Raw genomic sequence first — 14,766 nt, 5'->3', positions numbered from 1 at the left:
CACTACGCACTCCTCCACTCCAGCACACCATGATTTAGTCACCAAATGTGACATTTTAACTACAACAAGCACAAAGCTCTAATTTGAAGTCTGAGCCACAACATGTTGTATGTATAAAACTGTAATACATTTGTCATCATGAATATTCCTGATTGAAAAATGTATTAACAATATAATGCTAGCTTTCTCTGGAGATTTCAACTGCATCTCACAGTCTCCATTAGTGGGTGGGCTTGATAACAGTTGATAATATGTGATTATATATGTGGGGAAGATCAGCTGATGAAGACTGTGAGATGTAGTTGAAAGCCCTGGAAAAAAGTGAGTGAGTGGACCTTGCTTAAATTACAGTTACAATTTATTTTCTGGGGAGCAGTCTTGAGTTTGAAATTATTCAACTTCTCTAACGAGTCATTTTATGTCTATGCTCCACCACATCTCCGACAAAATTATGACATCATACAACTAAACTGCATTCTCAATTTCATTTCGAGGGAAACATATTTTCCCCCCCGATTACGGTAGCAGTTTTTAACATGATATTAACGATGTAAATTCAAACAAAACAAAACGGCAACAAAACTACTTGGTTAGGTTTAGTTAAAACATCATTGGTTGGCTTAAAATAAGTATGTTTGTTGAAGAATGCTACAGATGTAAATTAAAATAAGTCAACGTTAACTGATGATTTCCCACGGGACACAAACACTAGGGTAACTGACAAAACCACTTAGTTAACGTACTTGCTTTAGGCCCAACTATGATGTTTTTCCTAAACCTAACTAAGTAAAATACGTACGTAAACAATGTATCATAAGCAGTCATTCTCACTTTTTATTTTTTTGTGAGCGTAGCAGTCAGTACAGACTACATGGCGTACACATGACACGTCAAAAGGCGTTGTGATTGCACGCGAAAAGACTTCCAATTTACCGTGTCATTTGTTCATTCTATGAGACATCAGTTTTAGGAGACCAGGCTGCTATACAATATATTTAAAATTGGTCATTTGAAAGCATTTCTGTTGACATTAGGATAATATGAAATGCTTTTTTTCCACAGAGTATCTCACCATTGGATTGTCATCAGTCAAAAGAAAAAGAGGAAACTACCTTCTGGAGACGATCAAATCCATCTTTGATCAGTCCAGTTACGAGGAACTCAAAGAGATAGTGGTCGTGGTCCACCTGGCAGACTTTGACCTGGTCTGGTGTGAGAACCTGGTGCAGGAAATCACTAGGAAGTTCGCCCACCACATCATAGCAGGACGCCTCCTGGTGATCCAGGCCCCAGAGGAGTACTACCCGTCTCTGGACGGCTTGAAAAGGAACTACAACGACCCGGAGGACCGGGTCCGTTTCCGCTCCAAGCAGAACGTGGACTACGCTTTCCTCCTCAACTTCTGCACAAACCTCTCTCATTTCTACATGATGCTAGAGGACGACGTGCGCTGCTCCAGGAACTTCCTGACGGCACTGAAGAAGGTGATCACCTCCAGAGAGGGTTCCTACTGGGTGATGCTGGAGTTCTCCAAGCTGGGCTACATCGGCAAGCTGTACCACTCCAGAGACCTGCCGCGTCTGGCTCATTTCCTCCTCATGTTCTACCAGGAAATGCCCTGCGACTGGCTCCTCATCCACTTCAGGGGTCTGCTTGCCCAGAAGGACGTGATCCGCTTCAAGCCCTCGCTGTTCCAGCACATGGGCTACTACTCCTCTTACAAAGGAGCCGAGAACAAGCTGAAGGACGACGACTTCGAGGAAGACTCCATAGACATTCCCGACAACCCTCCCTCCAGCCTTTACACAAACATCAACGTCTTTGAGAACTATGACGCCACCAAGGCGTACAGCACTGTTGATGAGTATTTCTGGGGGAAGCCTCCTTCCACAGGAGACTTCTTTGTCATAGTCTTTAATAAATCCACCAAAATTAGTAAAATTAAGATCGCTACTGGTTCTGACGACCGCCAGAATGACATTCTTCACCACGGAGCTCTGGAGGTGGGAGAGAAACTAGTTGGGACTAAAAAAGGGAAACAGTGCTCCTCTTATATCACGTTAGGGGAGTTTAAAAACGGCAACATTGAGGTTCAAGACGTAGACCACAAAATTGCCTTTGACATTGAGTGTGTTCGCATCGTGGTGACGGCCAGTCAGAAAGAATGGCTCATTATTAGAAGTATAAGTTTATGGACTACACAACCCCCCAACCAATAAGGACTACACTCAAAGACTCTTAGTATGTCGTAGAGGCAAAGGTTTTTATTATTATTATTAATATTATTATTTACTAATGTATGTATTTCCAGGTTTATTTATTCATTTTGTATGTATTTATTGATACTCATTTTGATTGCCAAATCAATCTATAGTTTTTTATACCTGCAAGTTGTAACCTTAGTGGAGCATCCTCCCAGTCATTCTTAAGGACTGTTCAGCTGACCTCAGAGTATTCATGAACGTATGCTTTCTTAAATGTTCCATAAACCTTTATTTATTTCACATATTGAAAGCTGTCCTTAATGTAGGGCTGGGCGATAATTCAGTGTTGTGTTTTACCAACTTTGAGTCGTATTATATGTTATTATTTTATGACATTTTTCTGTACAAATCCTATGAAAAGACCAAAACCAACAATGAATTAAACCCACTAACTTTTAAAACTTTTAAAATTAGTGAGCCGTTGCGTTTCATTGGGTGACATGTTCACACTTCATCACAATAACCTTGGGCACTGTATTTTGAGTCAATCCTTCATACACCATCCTGCTGGTGTAAATAATCACTAGAGCACCAAATGTGTATTAATCTACAGCTGAAAATAGCTTTTAAAGTTTTAGGTTCTCAGTAGGAATGAATGGGCTTTGGGCTGAGATCCACAAACAGAGAAAGGAAGTCTGGAACTAGAGATGGACTAACATATTTTAGTTTTTTGGCTTTTCATGGGATTTGTTGACAATAATGACAATAGGCTATAAAACCACATCAGCCTTATACTTGTATGGTTCCAAGCAAAATGTAACTGAAGTTAAGAAGGTCATGTTTTACGCATTTAAAGAGTTTTGTCAGGTATAAGTCGGCAGGAAAAAATGTTGGCATTGTACGTTTCTGCAAATATGGACATTTTTGCATTCAGTCAGAGCAAGTGCGGGGTAAAATAACGAGTATAACAAGAAAGAAAGTCCACTGAGGTTCGGTGGTAGGGGTGGTGGATGGGTCAAACAAACTATCAGACTTTCACCCAGGAGGCCGCTAGTTTTGTTATGTAACTTACATACTTAACTAACGCCAATTACGTACCAAACCACAATCTTTTCCCAAACCTAACTGCTGTTGGTGTCCCGTGTGAAACCAAAAGTAAACGTTGACTTTACGCTTGTTATGTAAGGAAGTTCGCTAAAGGCAGTTGTTATTTATTTCTGTTAGTTACGTTGTTAGGCTTGTTACATAACATTGTTATGCTTTTTACGTAACTTTACGTAAGGAAGTCCGCCAAGTTGTCGTCTACGTTGTTGTGGTTGTTACGTTAGTGTTATTATTTTAACATAACAAAGTAGTTTTGTTGCCCTAAACCAAACTAATCATTTTGCAACGTTAACCATGTGTCATTGTGTGTTTCTGCAAGCGTGATACAAGGCTGATAACTTTTTTTGGTTTAAAAAAATCCACATTCAACGTATCCTGTGATTTGCAGAAACGTATAATGCCTACATTTTATTCTGGTGACTGAGTTGATTTAACATAAATTTCATATTTTTAAATCATGATTCATCAGTATCAATATACAGTATCAATACCATGACATTAATTTCAACCATATTGCCCAGCCCTACAGTACCTTGATGACACATTTGTAAGTCATTAGTGGATGATTCAACGAACCATTAATGAATGTTTTTGAAGGCTCTTCAGAAAGGTGCTTCAAGTGAGGAATGAAGATGAACCTCATAATACTGATTTCATACAGTTTCATTAATTTTATTACAGCTGATTACTGTTGCTTTTCTCAATATTATGAGCCACTAATTATAAATGTGGGGAAAGTATGATTATTATGAAGTGTTACGAAATACTTTTCAGAAACAGGTTCTCCTTGAAAATACGGTCCAATTAAAACTATTGTGTCTTCAGCAGTTTTTCATGACTGATATTAAGCCTGCAGGTGTAGCCCTGGGATTTCTCTCTGAGAATGTCCCTTAATTATTTTCCTCCTTGAAAACCCCGACAGGAAAGTATCAGAGGTCATTGATGCCTTGAATATTCATCATGTCAAACCAAACTTTTTTTCAGTTTCAAATATTCTTTCCAGATTTAATCATCTTCCTCATTGTGTTAGAGGCGAGCGTGTGAGTGGGCTGAGCCCTTTTACTGGCGCTGTACAGTATGTCCCGTCAGCGCTGCTGACAGGAGAACAATGTTTGTTTTCACCCATCTTCTCCAAGAGCTGAGATTAGATTGCACAGTGAAGAATGGGCCAGGTCTGCTCTTAGGTCTCTTTTTTTTTTCCACCACAGCACAATTTTCCCCCAGTAAATTGGTCTGTGTTTGCCTCACTCTCTACACCAGCAAAACAACATCTCCCCTGAAGCTATAGGATCTCAATTCGCTCTTCCCCCCAATGTTGCGCTCTCACAGCTTCAATGTTTCTGCTCCTACATGGTTTGCCTCTCTGTGATCTTTGCTCTCGCTTCACGCTGCTGCTTTGGGGAAACTTGCTCGGCTTTTTCCTTTGAAGATCCTTTTCAAATTCCCCACCTTGCTTTATGTTGTTTAACAGCAAACATTTGCAAGAAATAACGCTGCACATGTTAACTGATCATCGCCGCTACGCTCAAAGCAATTCAGAGCCGTGCTTTGAAAACAACCTTCCATGTTCATGTAATTACAACCTGTCGGTGAGCAATGTTCAGTGACAGATTAGTTTCTACATTGAAATGGCGTCGGGAAATCACTCAACAATGCAATAAAGAGGTAAATGTTTACATAACACTGACGTTCTTTAGGAACACAAGGTGGAAGCAGATCGTCATTAAGCATGCTGCGACTGTTTTGTAAAGCTTTGTTCCGCTGTAGCCACCTGTTCTCCCTCAAGGTCTTGTTCAGTGTCACAGATCGAGGCCTTTCGCAGATTGGCTTGTACCGCCACCCCGAAATCCTTCCTCAGCAAATCCCCCATGTGCCATCCGAAATGAAATTAGAATGCCCACCACCACCGCCACAATATAGCTTATTGTTTTCCCTCAGCATTTCCCTTGGAAAGTCGCTATTCATTTTGGTGAATGATTCCGTGACCTGCATGGATCAGCTCCTTGGAGGGGATCTAGTTTGAATGGATGATGCTCGGAAACACAATCTACATTGTGCTGCGCGTCCATTCTTCACGACGCACACCATGGTGCCAATTCAGCCTCGTATTACCTGCTTATGAGCTATAAACACATGATGTCACCGCGGGGCAGTTAGCTGTTTTACAAGTGTAATGGATGGCTTCGATACGCCTCGTGCCCAAGTAGAGCAATCGTGTTGTGAGGCTGATATTTCCGGAGGAGAAATTGCTGTCTGATCTTTATTTGAAATAAGATGCCAGCCAAAACTAGCTGCACGCTGCAGATTTATGGACAGATTTACATCTTGGGGATAACAACAAAAGCTGCATAAATTCCTCAACTGGCTGTCAGCAAACTGCTGCGTGCAGCATTCTTTGCTATTGGCAGCATGTTTTGGAAACCACAATCCATCCTGGGGCCTTGAGCGAACAGTGTGCACAGGATCGGTTATACTGCTCATTTCACTTAATACTAAAGGATGTTCTCCCCTCTTGTTGAGTACTTACAGCTAATAAATGGACATCTTCCCTGTCCATTTGTCAAGAATTACATTCGAACTGCATCGGCAGATCTCTGTGAGAAAAAAAAGGGGGCGGAGGTTTGTGAATCACTTGCAGGCAGGTAACTGTCTAAGTTTGTTTAAATATATTGGCTGTGAGGGTCCAAAGCTCCGAGCAAGTGACGAATGTGAATATGACGTGTGGATCCTGAGTTATTTGAAACGTGAGCTGTCTTCCAGTGGAGCATGTACAAAGTGCATGAACAAAATAATTTTTCAGTGGATAAAACAACTCCTTTTATACGCCAGGATCTATGAATTATTGTTCAGCTACTGCTAATGAAATTGTACCGGGTTTGTACGTAGAAGCCTACCGATACTACCTTACAACAGGTTGTGCTGTATATTGTTAAGTGGAGCGAGTGTGCTAAGATGTTGTTTCCTGTGTCTGTTTTACTTCCCATCGTTCTCTAAATGGTACTGTATTGTAAGATGACATATATTTTTTTACACGTATCATTTCAAATGTTGTATTGTATTGAAATTAGATTAAACGAATGGATGCTAACCTTGTGGTGCATTGACTGCTAAGACGGAGAGAGCAGTGTGCGAGAGAGCTCTAGAGAGCACAGAATATTGAGTGTGTTGCGCTGTGTCGGGGCTTGAATATTGGTTTGAATGCCTTGAGGAAAACAAAATACTATTTACATGACCCTGAATCACAAATGTTGTCCCTCTGTCTTTGCCTGAACATGTTTTGTTTCACTATTGAAAATGTTTATGAATAAAAGTAGAAAACACTGAGTACATTTTAAATATAAAGGGGGGAAAAAAACATGACTGACATTTGCAGTTCCTTGAAACTCGCAGCGAGAGCGAGCCCGTCTGACTCTGATCTTGCTGTAGCCAAAAGCAAAAGCCATACATTATTCATTTCAATATTCATATGCTTTCTGCTTCTTCTTTTTTTGTTAACTACTAATGAAGGTGTAGGGATGGTGCTCGGGGGGGGAGTGTACTGTTTAAAGCAACATGCTCTTTGTGTATTTGCCAAGATGGCTCATACATTTTCTTATATAAAGCGCACTGTCAGACACCTGAGGACACGGCTGACGAGGACAACAGATGAAAAATCATTCTGGAGGAATGCAGTTGATGAAGCAGTTTATTCAATGCAAGTTACTGTTTATTTATTTACTGGCTGTGTAAAGAGACCAACACATTCTGACTCCCAACTTATCAAATACTGACGCTTGGTCAGTGGCCCCACGCTTCAAACTATGACACTATAGGTACCCATCTAGCGTCAGTTTTGGATGTGTCATACATGCATAGTGTCTTTTCAAAATAAACTTCCAATTTCACAGGAAACGTACAGTTTCCGCTCAATACATGCAGTCTCGTTTCAAAATAAACTTCCAACGTTGGTTTATTTAGTTTTTCCATGCATCGTGTCTTTTCAAAATAAACTTCCGTGTTCAGAGGAAGCTTAGAGTGTCCGTTCGTTACATCCACTTATTTTCAAAATAAACTTCCAACATAGGTTTACTTAGTTTTTTCATGCATGGTTTCTTTTCAAAATAAACTTCAAAGTTCACAGGAAACGTACAGTGTCCTCTTGTTGCATGCATACAGTCTGTTTTCAAAATAAACTTCCAGTAGGTTTACTTAGTTATAAGGTATATTTACGCAATAAAAGCGCTTGGTTAGGCTTAGGAAAAGGTTGTGGTTTAGGTTAATATAACTATGTTTGCTACGTAAAATACGTATGCATAATAAAATAAGTCAACGTTGACTTGATACTATGTCGGTTGCTCTGAGGGTCTAATAATGACGTGGACGGGTTTACATTGAAGTTAGTTGAAAGCCCTGTGCATCCAATACATTCTAAGTTCATAGGTCCACTTGCTAGCCCTTTGAAGCTTTCAACCACATCCAACGGTTTGCAGGACCAAGTGTGGAAGTGATGTTGGATTTGAGTGGCCTCCTTGATCATTCTCTGGCCATCCTCTTACTCGTGGTTGATGACTTTGACGCCCTTCCCTTTAAAAAAATAAACAGCTTTGAAAGCTTAGTTTAATTTGTTATAAGTATTCCCAAGAGTCAAGAATGAACTTCCATACAGAACTAAAACATGTAGTGATTATGCAAGAAGCTTGTCAAAAAAGGTAAAGGGTGAAAACCAACCAAAAACAGCTTGGGGTTTAAAAAAAGTGATATTTATTAGTTTTATTTACAAAAAATAAAAATAGGGGTTTATCTGTTACACCTTGGCCAGGGACAAAAGATGACAAATAGCCTTTTGTCTAATTCTGGCATTTTTTATACCATGTGTATTTATTCATCTGCACTGTCCCTCCTCAAATAAACTAAACTAAACTAAACAATTAGATAGTAACACACCAACAAGAATCACTCCCAATGGTACTTCAATTATTCTAGCTCGTTGTTAATTTTAATATTTCCCTAAACTGAAATTAACAATTTCGTTCTTGCTGTATGACGTCCCAGTATGACGTTCATGAAGCCAGGAGATTTACTCATAGAGGAGCATATAATCTGTTAATTGAACAGATTGGCAATTAGCCTGACACTGTGAATGCACCAATTAATAAAGACTATTTGGCACATTGCAATTCACAACAATGTGAATACATTAGAAGTACAAAAAGCTGAAAAACACTTCATTAAAAGTTTAGGAAAAAAATAGTATAGGAGTCACATTTATTAAAGGTCTTGACAGGTTTGATAAAGGCTACTTTTGGAGTCGAGTCTCATTTAACACCTTCGGGCTTTCACAGTTCCAACACCATTTCAGAGACCTTGAGCGTTTTGTCACAGTCGTCCCCACCTCTCTCCATCTCCTGTCCTTCAAAGTCATCCAGAACCAAATGGAAGGTAAGCGTACATGACGGCCGGGCACCTGAGAAACCACGGCTAATGCATGCTATGAAGGAGCCGGGGTGGCAAGTAGAAAACCAATATCCCACATAACAAGACCTGCACTGTGCACAGCGGGAGGCATCAGCCAATCAATTGCTGTGGTTGCCATGGTGCTGCCAGCATGTACCTGCACAGGGGCCAAACCCCACACGATACCGGGCTGATATGGATTGTGTGGATCCGTCCTGCTCTCGCGCCTCTGGGAATCCGCCTCTGTGGTGGGTTTTTAATTCCGCCTCACAGTCGCCATCCGTCTACGAAGCAGCAGCAGCAGCGATGTGTGCAGCAAAAGAACAATGACCACGGCCTGTTTGATTTTCCTCTCTCGAGGTGGTGTTCAAGCGCACACCAGTGTAGCGTCAAAGCCTGTCAATAGCTTTTGATTAGTACATTTTGTGTGGAGTATTTTCCCGGCAGCGCAGACCCACATGAGCCAGGTGCAGCGGCTGAGGTGGGGCTATAAGCCGGGGAAATAAAAGGCATGTTGGAAAAGCTGAAAAGAAGTGCAATGAACAGACGAATGGGTAAGTACAGGGGATTTAAAAGTATTGAAGTCGAAGCGAAGCTGAAGGCAGGGAAACATGAAGCGGGCGCAGGTGATGAATGACTCGTAATAACCTGGCAAGGAACTTGTGATTGTGTGTCTCCCGGTGATGGAGGGGCCTCTCAGCGTTCAGGTGCTCTCGGGGCTGATGAGCATCCAGTTACGCTGGATACCAAGAGGCCTGAGCCAGCCTGCACCGCTGGGTATTGAACCAGCTTCATGATGGGAAAAAGGATCTATTCTTATCTGCCAAATCTGGGATGAAAACGGCCGAGGGGGGAGGATGAAAGCGCGTTAAGCATTCAATCATCATTTGTTTCTAGGTGGTGGCAAATCAAAGCTATGTAAAGTGGAGTCTGCACATGTGCAGCACGGAGGATCGAGCCGTTCCACGCGGTACGAGGGACGAGGTATAGCTGTGTAGGTCACAAGTTTAATTACACGGGTTAAGCTGCGCTCTTATGGCATAGATGATCCATTGCAGTGGTGCACACACAACCTAAGAAATTCCTTTCATCTGCTGTCATGATGTTGAACATTAACAGGGAACCAGGCCAGCAGAACACTGTGTGCTTCACTTTAACTACTCCCATGGCATTTGCAGGGTCTTCATGAGGAGTGGAGATAAAAGGAACAGTGCTGCAGGCGCTGTTGGAGCCAGCTCTTTCCTCTGAGTGGATAGTCCCTACGGCGAATGAGGGTTTAATCGCTCCCAATTGCTTTGCCTCAAAAAGGTGTGACCCCCCAACACCATCCCCTCCCTGCTACCACCACCACCACCACCACCACCAGCCTCCCATCTGTCTCTCATCCCTGCCAACGAACAAATCTTGCCACAGGGAGGAGTGCTGCCACTTTCCCTCAGTCCCTTCCTCCCTTAACCTCTACTTTCAGCTTTGTAAAGCCTTCATCCTGCTGGGAACAGGGGGAAGGAGTAATCAAAACAATTACCTAAGTCCTATTTCGTTTCATAGGAGACTTGTCTTTATTTCTTCATGTGAATCTTCAGCCCGAATGAAACAGGTTGTGTCTTGGGGGCTTTTTGTGGAACATCACAAAAGGCAGCAGCTGTCACAACACAAGAAAAGCTTCAGTTTCACGCTGGTTCCACCAGCAGGTTTATCACTTGGCTCTTTCAACAAGAGATCCACAACCAATTACCGAAAGAAAAAAAAAAAAAAAAAAAAGAGGGGGGAAAAAAACAATGTGTGAAGCAGAAGCAGTCACCTTGATTTGTTCACACAAACAGTTATCAGAAGACTTCCTCTCATCAGGAACTGTGGAATATATAGCAATCTGGATCATAGTGTAGGAAACAAAGCAGCCTCACTGCACATGTTTCGCTGCCGTTACCTCGAGGGATTGTTATCTATTTTCCCCAAAAAGGAAAAGAAAAACACAATGCCAAGCGTACCTTACAGTGTGTCTCGTGATCCAAACAGCTAAAAAGAAAAGCCAGGCAACGTCTTTGCAGATCAACGGATCTTTGACTTTGATGAGACAAAATGAGCTCACCACGAGAGATATAATGTGTTGCCCGTCCCTCCCCGCTGCCCACTGTTCATATCTATCCCCTACAGTAACTCTCATACTCCCGGGCATGTCGTCCGAAATTGTAAAAGCCTTAATTAAAGATTAATGTCAGGGTTTCTTGCATGCGCTGCTTAGATAACTCATTTCCCAGGGCGCATTGCTAAAAACCGCCCAGGCTGGACACCAGATTTTTCAGCTGTCAGAACAAAAGCCCTCAGCTCTCTGGCCAACACGATCCTTTCAGCTGAAGGACAAGTAATAACAGCTCTGCTGCTGCCTTTGCGATGCCACCGCTGTGACTGCAACAGGGGGAGGCTGAGTCATTTTAATTATCACAGGCAGCCAAAGAGACACAATCAGCCCAGTTGAAGGCCCACCGCACCGACTGCTTGTCCCTCCACCCCTCGCAACAATTACTGATGCTCGTCTTCTTCATGAAGCCTGTTTATAATGTCAGGGCATGCCACAGAGTGAAGGGGTGGGGGGGTGGGATCTGTCTGTGGGAATCAGCCTCGCTTTATATTCCTCTCCACACACAACGGAGGTATAGATGCATGGCGTGTTTGTACAGGCAGCGCCATTCAATCATGTGTATGCATGTGTGTTCAAGTTTTTTCAGCAGTTTCAAATAGATATAGATGAGATCTGACCAACTCCAGTGGAGTGCCAGCAGTGCTGCTAACGGGAGCTTGTTGGTTTCTCTGTCACTATAGTACCAGATCCGTCTTCCAGCATCTCAAGGCTGTTTCTAAATTAAATAGATAAGATCCACAGTTAGTAGCGGTGTTTCCATTCAGCATCGCATTAGAAAAGCTGAATGGAAACAGCAAAACTTGATAAAACTTCCTCAATTGTGGAAAAAAAAGTTTTGCCACTCTCGCTTGAGGTGGTTTTTGCCTTTGTTGAAAAAGAGTTGATGCACTAAATGGATTGAATGGATGGAAACATCTTTACCGAATAAATTCAGAACTTTTATCTTATATGGCCGATCAGCTGTTTCTACTGGCGTCTTCTTGGATATTCCTAGAACTTGCGAATGCTTGTTTTCGTCTCCGGGACAGCATGAAACATGACCAATACTCAGCCCAGTCACCAGGAAAATAATGTTGGTATTGAACATTTTAGCAAACCAGGGATACGTTGATTGTCAACGTTTTTGCATTCGGTCAGAGCAAGTGACGTAGGTTAAAGAGCGAAAAGCGACAAGTAGTTTTGTTGCCTAAACCTAAACAATTGTTTCACCCTGTGGCATTGCGTTTCTGCAAGCGTGATACAACGCTGATATGAAACGTATTTCTTGGTTAAAAAACATCGCCATTCAACGTATCTGTGGTTTGTAGAAACGTCTCATGCCAACATTTTGTCTGGCGATTGGGATTCCAATACTAACTGGCATGAAAGAACAGTTCAAACTTGCCCAATTGAAGCAAATTCCTGGAGACCTCTCTCCATTTTTCTCTCGTAGATGGTTAGATGGCCTAGTCAACTTGTTTTGTTTCCAGTTCGCAACCTCTACTTCTTCTTCTACTCTGTTTACTGGCAGATTACAGCCATGTGTAGCCTATGACATCAACTTCTGACCACACTACGATGTAGCCAAGCTCCAAACCAGTTAATGGAAACACGCCTGATTCACTTCTGTTCCTTTTCTTGCAACATTACAAAAGTTCGCTTAAAATTTGCTTGTCAATTGAACGGAAACACGACTACTGACGGGTTAACAATAGACACATCGACTTCCATTTTTACAATCAATACGGCTTGTAGTGACAGAGCGTTGCAGAGGGGAGAAGGATGGTTTGATGGCCTGAAAGGCTTCTTTTTTATCTCTTTCTGTGCACCTCCACTGTGGGATACTCTAAATAACAAATCTGAAGGAGCCTCACATAGATGAAAAACAAGCACATCTGGCAATATTTAGCAGGCTGTCCAGGCCAGTAGATAACAGATATAAGCTTTCAAACACAGTATATCTTCTCTGGAGGGAATGCTGTCTGATCATTGCTTTATTTGCTTAACATCTCAGACGCCAAACTGACTGTATCATTGCAAGTGCTGCTACTGTGTGAACAAATCTCTAGTTTCAGTCATTGATTCAGTCTGGTTTTTTCCTTCTTGTTAGTAGTTTTCTGAGGGGTTCAGGATTGATTTAGCCTTCTTCACCAGTGGCTGACATGTCAGATGTCATCTCCAGTCAGCCAGTGCACAGTTAGCATGACTTAATGCCAGTGTACAGAGAATGTCAGTCATAGTCTATGCTATAACTATCTGTTTGTTTAATGAGCAATAACACATGACTAGGTGTCATCATGTAGGAAAAACAGGAGACAAGGCGGAGTTGATGAGTTACACAATGCTAAATGTGTTTCCCCAACCATGTCCATTGTTTTCCTGTATCAGGATGCCTCAGAGGGCATTATCACTGTTTCAATATTGGCAATTACCAAAGAAACAAAGGAGATACTCTGTTTAATTAACTCAAAGAAAATAATCAAGAAGATTTATTGAAGCCTGTACCTGCTTGACTGCAGATAGCCACGGTTGTAGTACCAACCGACTAAAACAACCAGAACTTCAGGAGACCTGAGAGCTCCACGCCTACTGTGTGTCAGCTGGTTTGTTTTAATTTACTATATTAAAAAATAATGTTTTGGAATATGGTCAATGAAGGAGAGTGTCATCAAACCTGATGAAGGCCCTGTCTTGAAGAGGGTCAAGTATTAAAGGGAACGTCCCATGCTCATTTTAAGGTTCATACTTGTATTTTGGGTTTCTACTAGAACATGTTTACATGTTTTAATGTTCAAAAGACATTATTTCTGAATATACCTGTATTCACCCCCTGTCTGAGCAACATGGTCTCACAGGAAGGCATATAAATACCACGACGTTCGAAGCGTCCGCAGTTAGGTTTAAGCAAGAAAACCACTAATTTAGTTTCAGGAAAACTACTTAGTTAGTTTAAAGGAAAACATCATGATTGGGCTTAAACTGAAGTAAAATACGTACGAAAACAACATAACACAACTACGGAAAACACGTCATAAACGTCACTGAAAAAAACGTGACAATCGCCACATGACAAACTTCACTAAGGTAACTTACAAAACAAAACACTGGACACCGGTCTCCTGGTTAAGAGTTCTGTGTTTGTTGGGCCCAAACACCTTGAGCATTAGCGTGGCATTCACATGCTCTTTCGTGCGAACATGCTGGTTTTTGCGCCTGTCTCTTTAGGACCCCCCCCCCGAAAAAGCCCAGTCTGCTCTGATTGACTTGTGAGAAAAATATGGTGCCCCTTTGCAAAGGTAGTTTTCAAGTCGTCGGTGGAGCTACTCAGATGGGGGAAAGGTATATTCTAATGAGTTTGCATGTGACATAGGAAGAGGAGCCAAATCTGAATGACTTGTTGAATCACAAAAAAACAGCCCATAAAAAACTGACTGGGTTGTCTTATTTTACAGTTTGAGCTAGGTAGACATTCCAGACACCCAAATGTATGAGCACAAGCACTGAAAAAAATAGTTTTTCATGAAATGTCTCCTTTAAGTGAGTCCAAGGATGTATATAATTTCCACTAGCATGATGGGGTTTCTTTTAGGCATTTTTGCCTTTATTTGACAGTGGACTGTGTAGAAATGGGAGGGATATGACATGCAGCAAAGATCCCAAAACCTGAGTCAAACCGAGATGTTGTAGTTGTGGCACGCGCTGTAACCACTCGGCTACCAAGGTGCTCCGAACAAATCAATGTGTACTAATTTTGAAACCAGCAGTGTCTGCATTTACCATCACATCAGGCTGAAATTCAATATTTTATAATTCATTTGAGGCTCAATTTACCTTATGAGTTCTAAGATGCTATTGACACATCTTTATCTACATTCTCTGTTAAAGACGTTCATTATTTTAGTTTTG

The 14,766-nt window shown here is 41.7% G+C and overlaps 1 protein-coding gene across 4 annotated transcripts in view; it reads left to right on the top strand.

Annotated features, from left to right (window-relative positions):
• LOC119487166 (alpha-1,3-mannosyl-glycoprotein 4-beta-N-acetylglucosaminyltransferase C-like) overlaps window positions 1-6,628 on the top strand; it is a 127,137-nt gene extending 120,509 nt beyond the window's left edge. For all 4 annotated transcript variants that reach the window (XM_037767832.1, XM_037767831.1, XM_037767834.1 and 1 more), the window contains one exon: window positions 1,063-6,628. In XM_037767832.1, coding sequence (XP_037623760.1) covers window positions 1,063-2,219 — 1,157 coding nt within the window. In that variant the 3' untranslated portion in view covers window positions 2,220-6,628. The remainder of the gene's footprint in view (window positions 1-1,062) is intronic.
• The last annotated feature ends 8,138 nt before the right edge of the window (window positions 6,629-14,766 follow it).

This window comes from Sebastes umbrosus, chromosome 4 (assembly GCF_015220745.1).
Source record: "Sebastes umbrosus isolate fSebUmb1 chromosome 4, fSebUmb1.pri, whole genome shotgun sequence".
NCBI lineage: Eukaryota > Metazoa > Chordata > Actinopteri > Perciformes > Sebastidae > Sebastes > Sebastes umbrosus.
The sequence above is the reverse complement of the archived record's forward strand: the minus strand, read 5'-3'. Positions and strand labels throughout refer to the sequence as shown.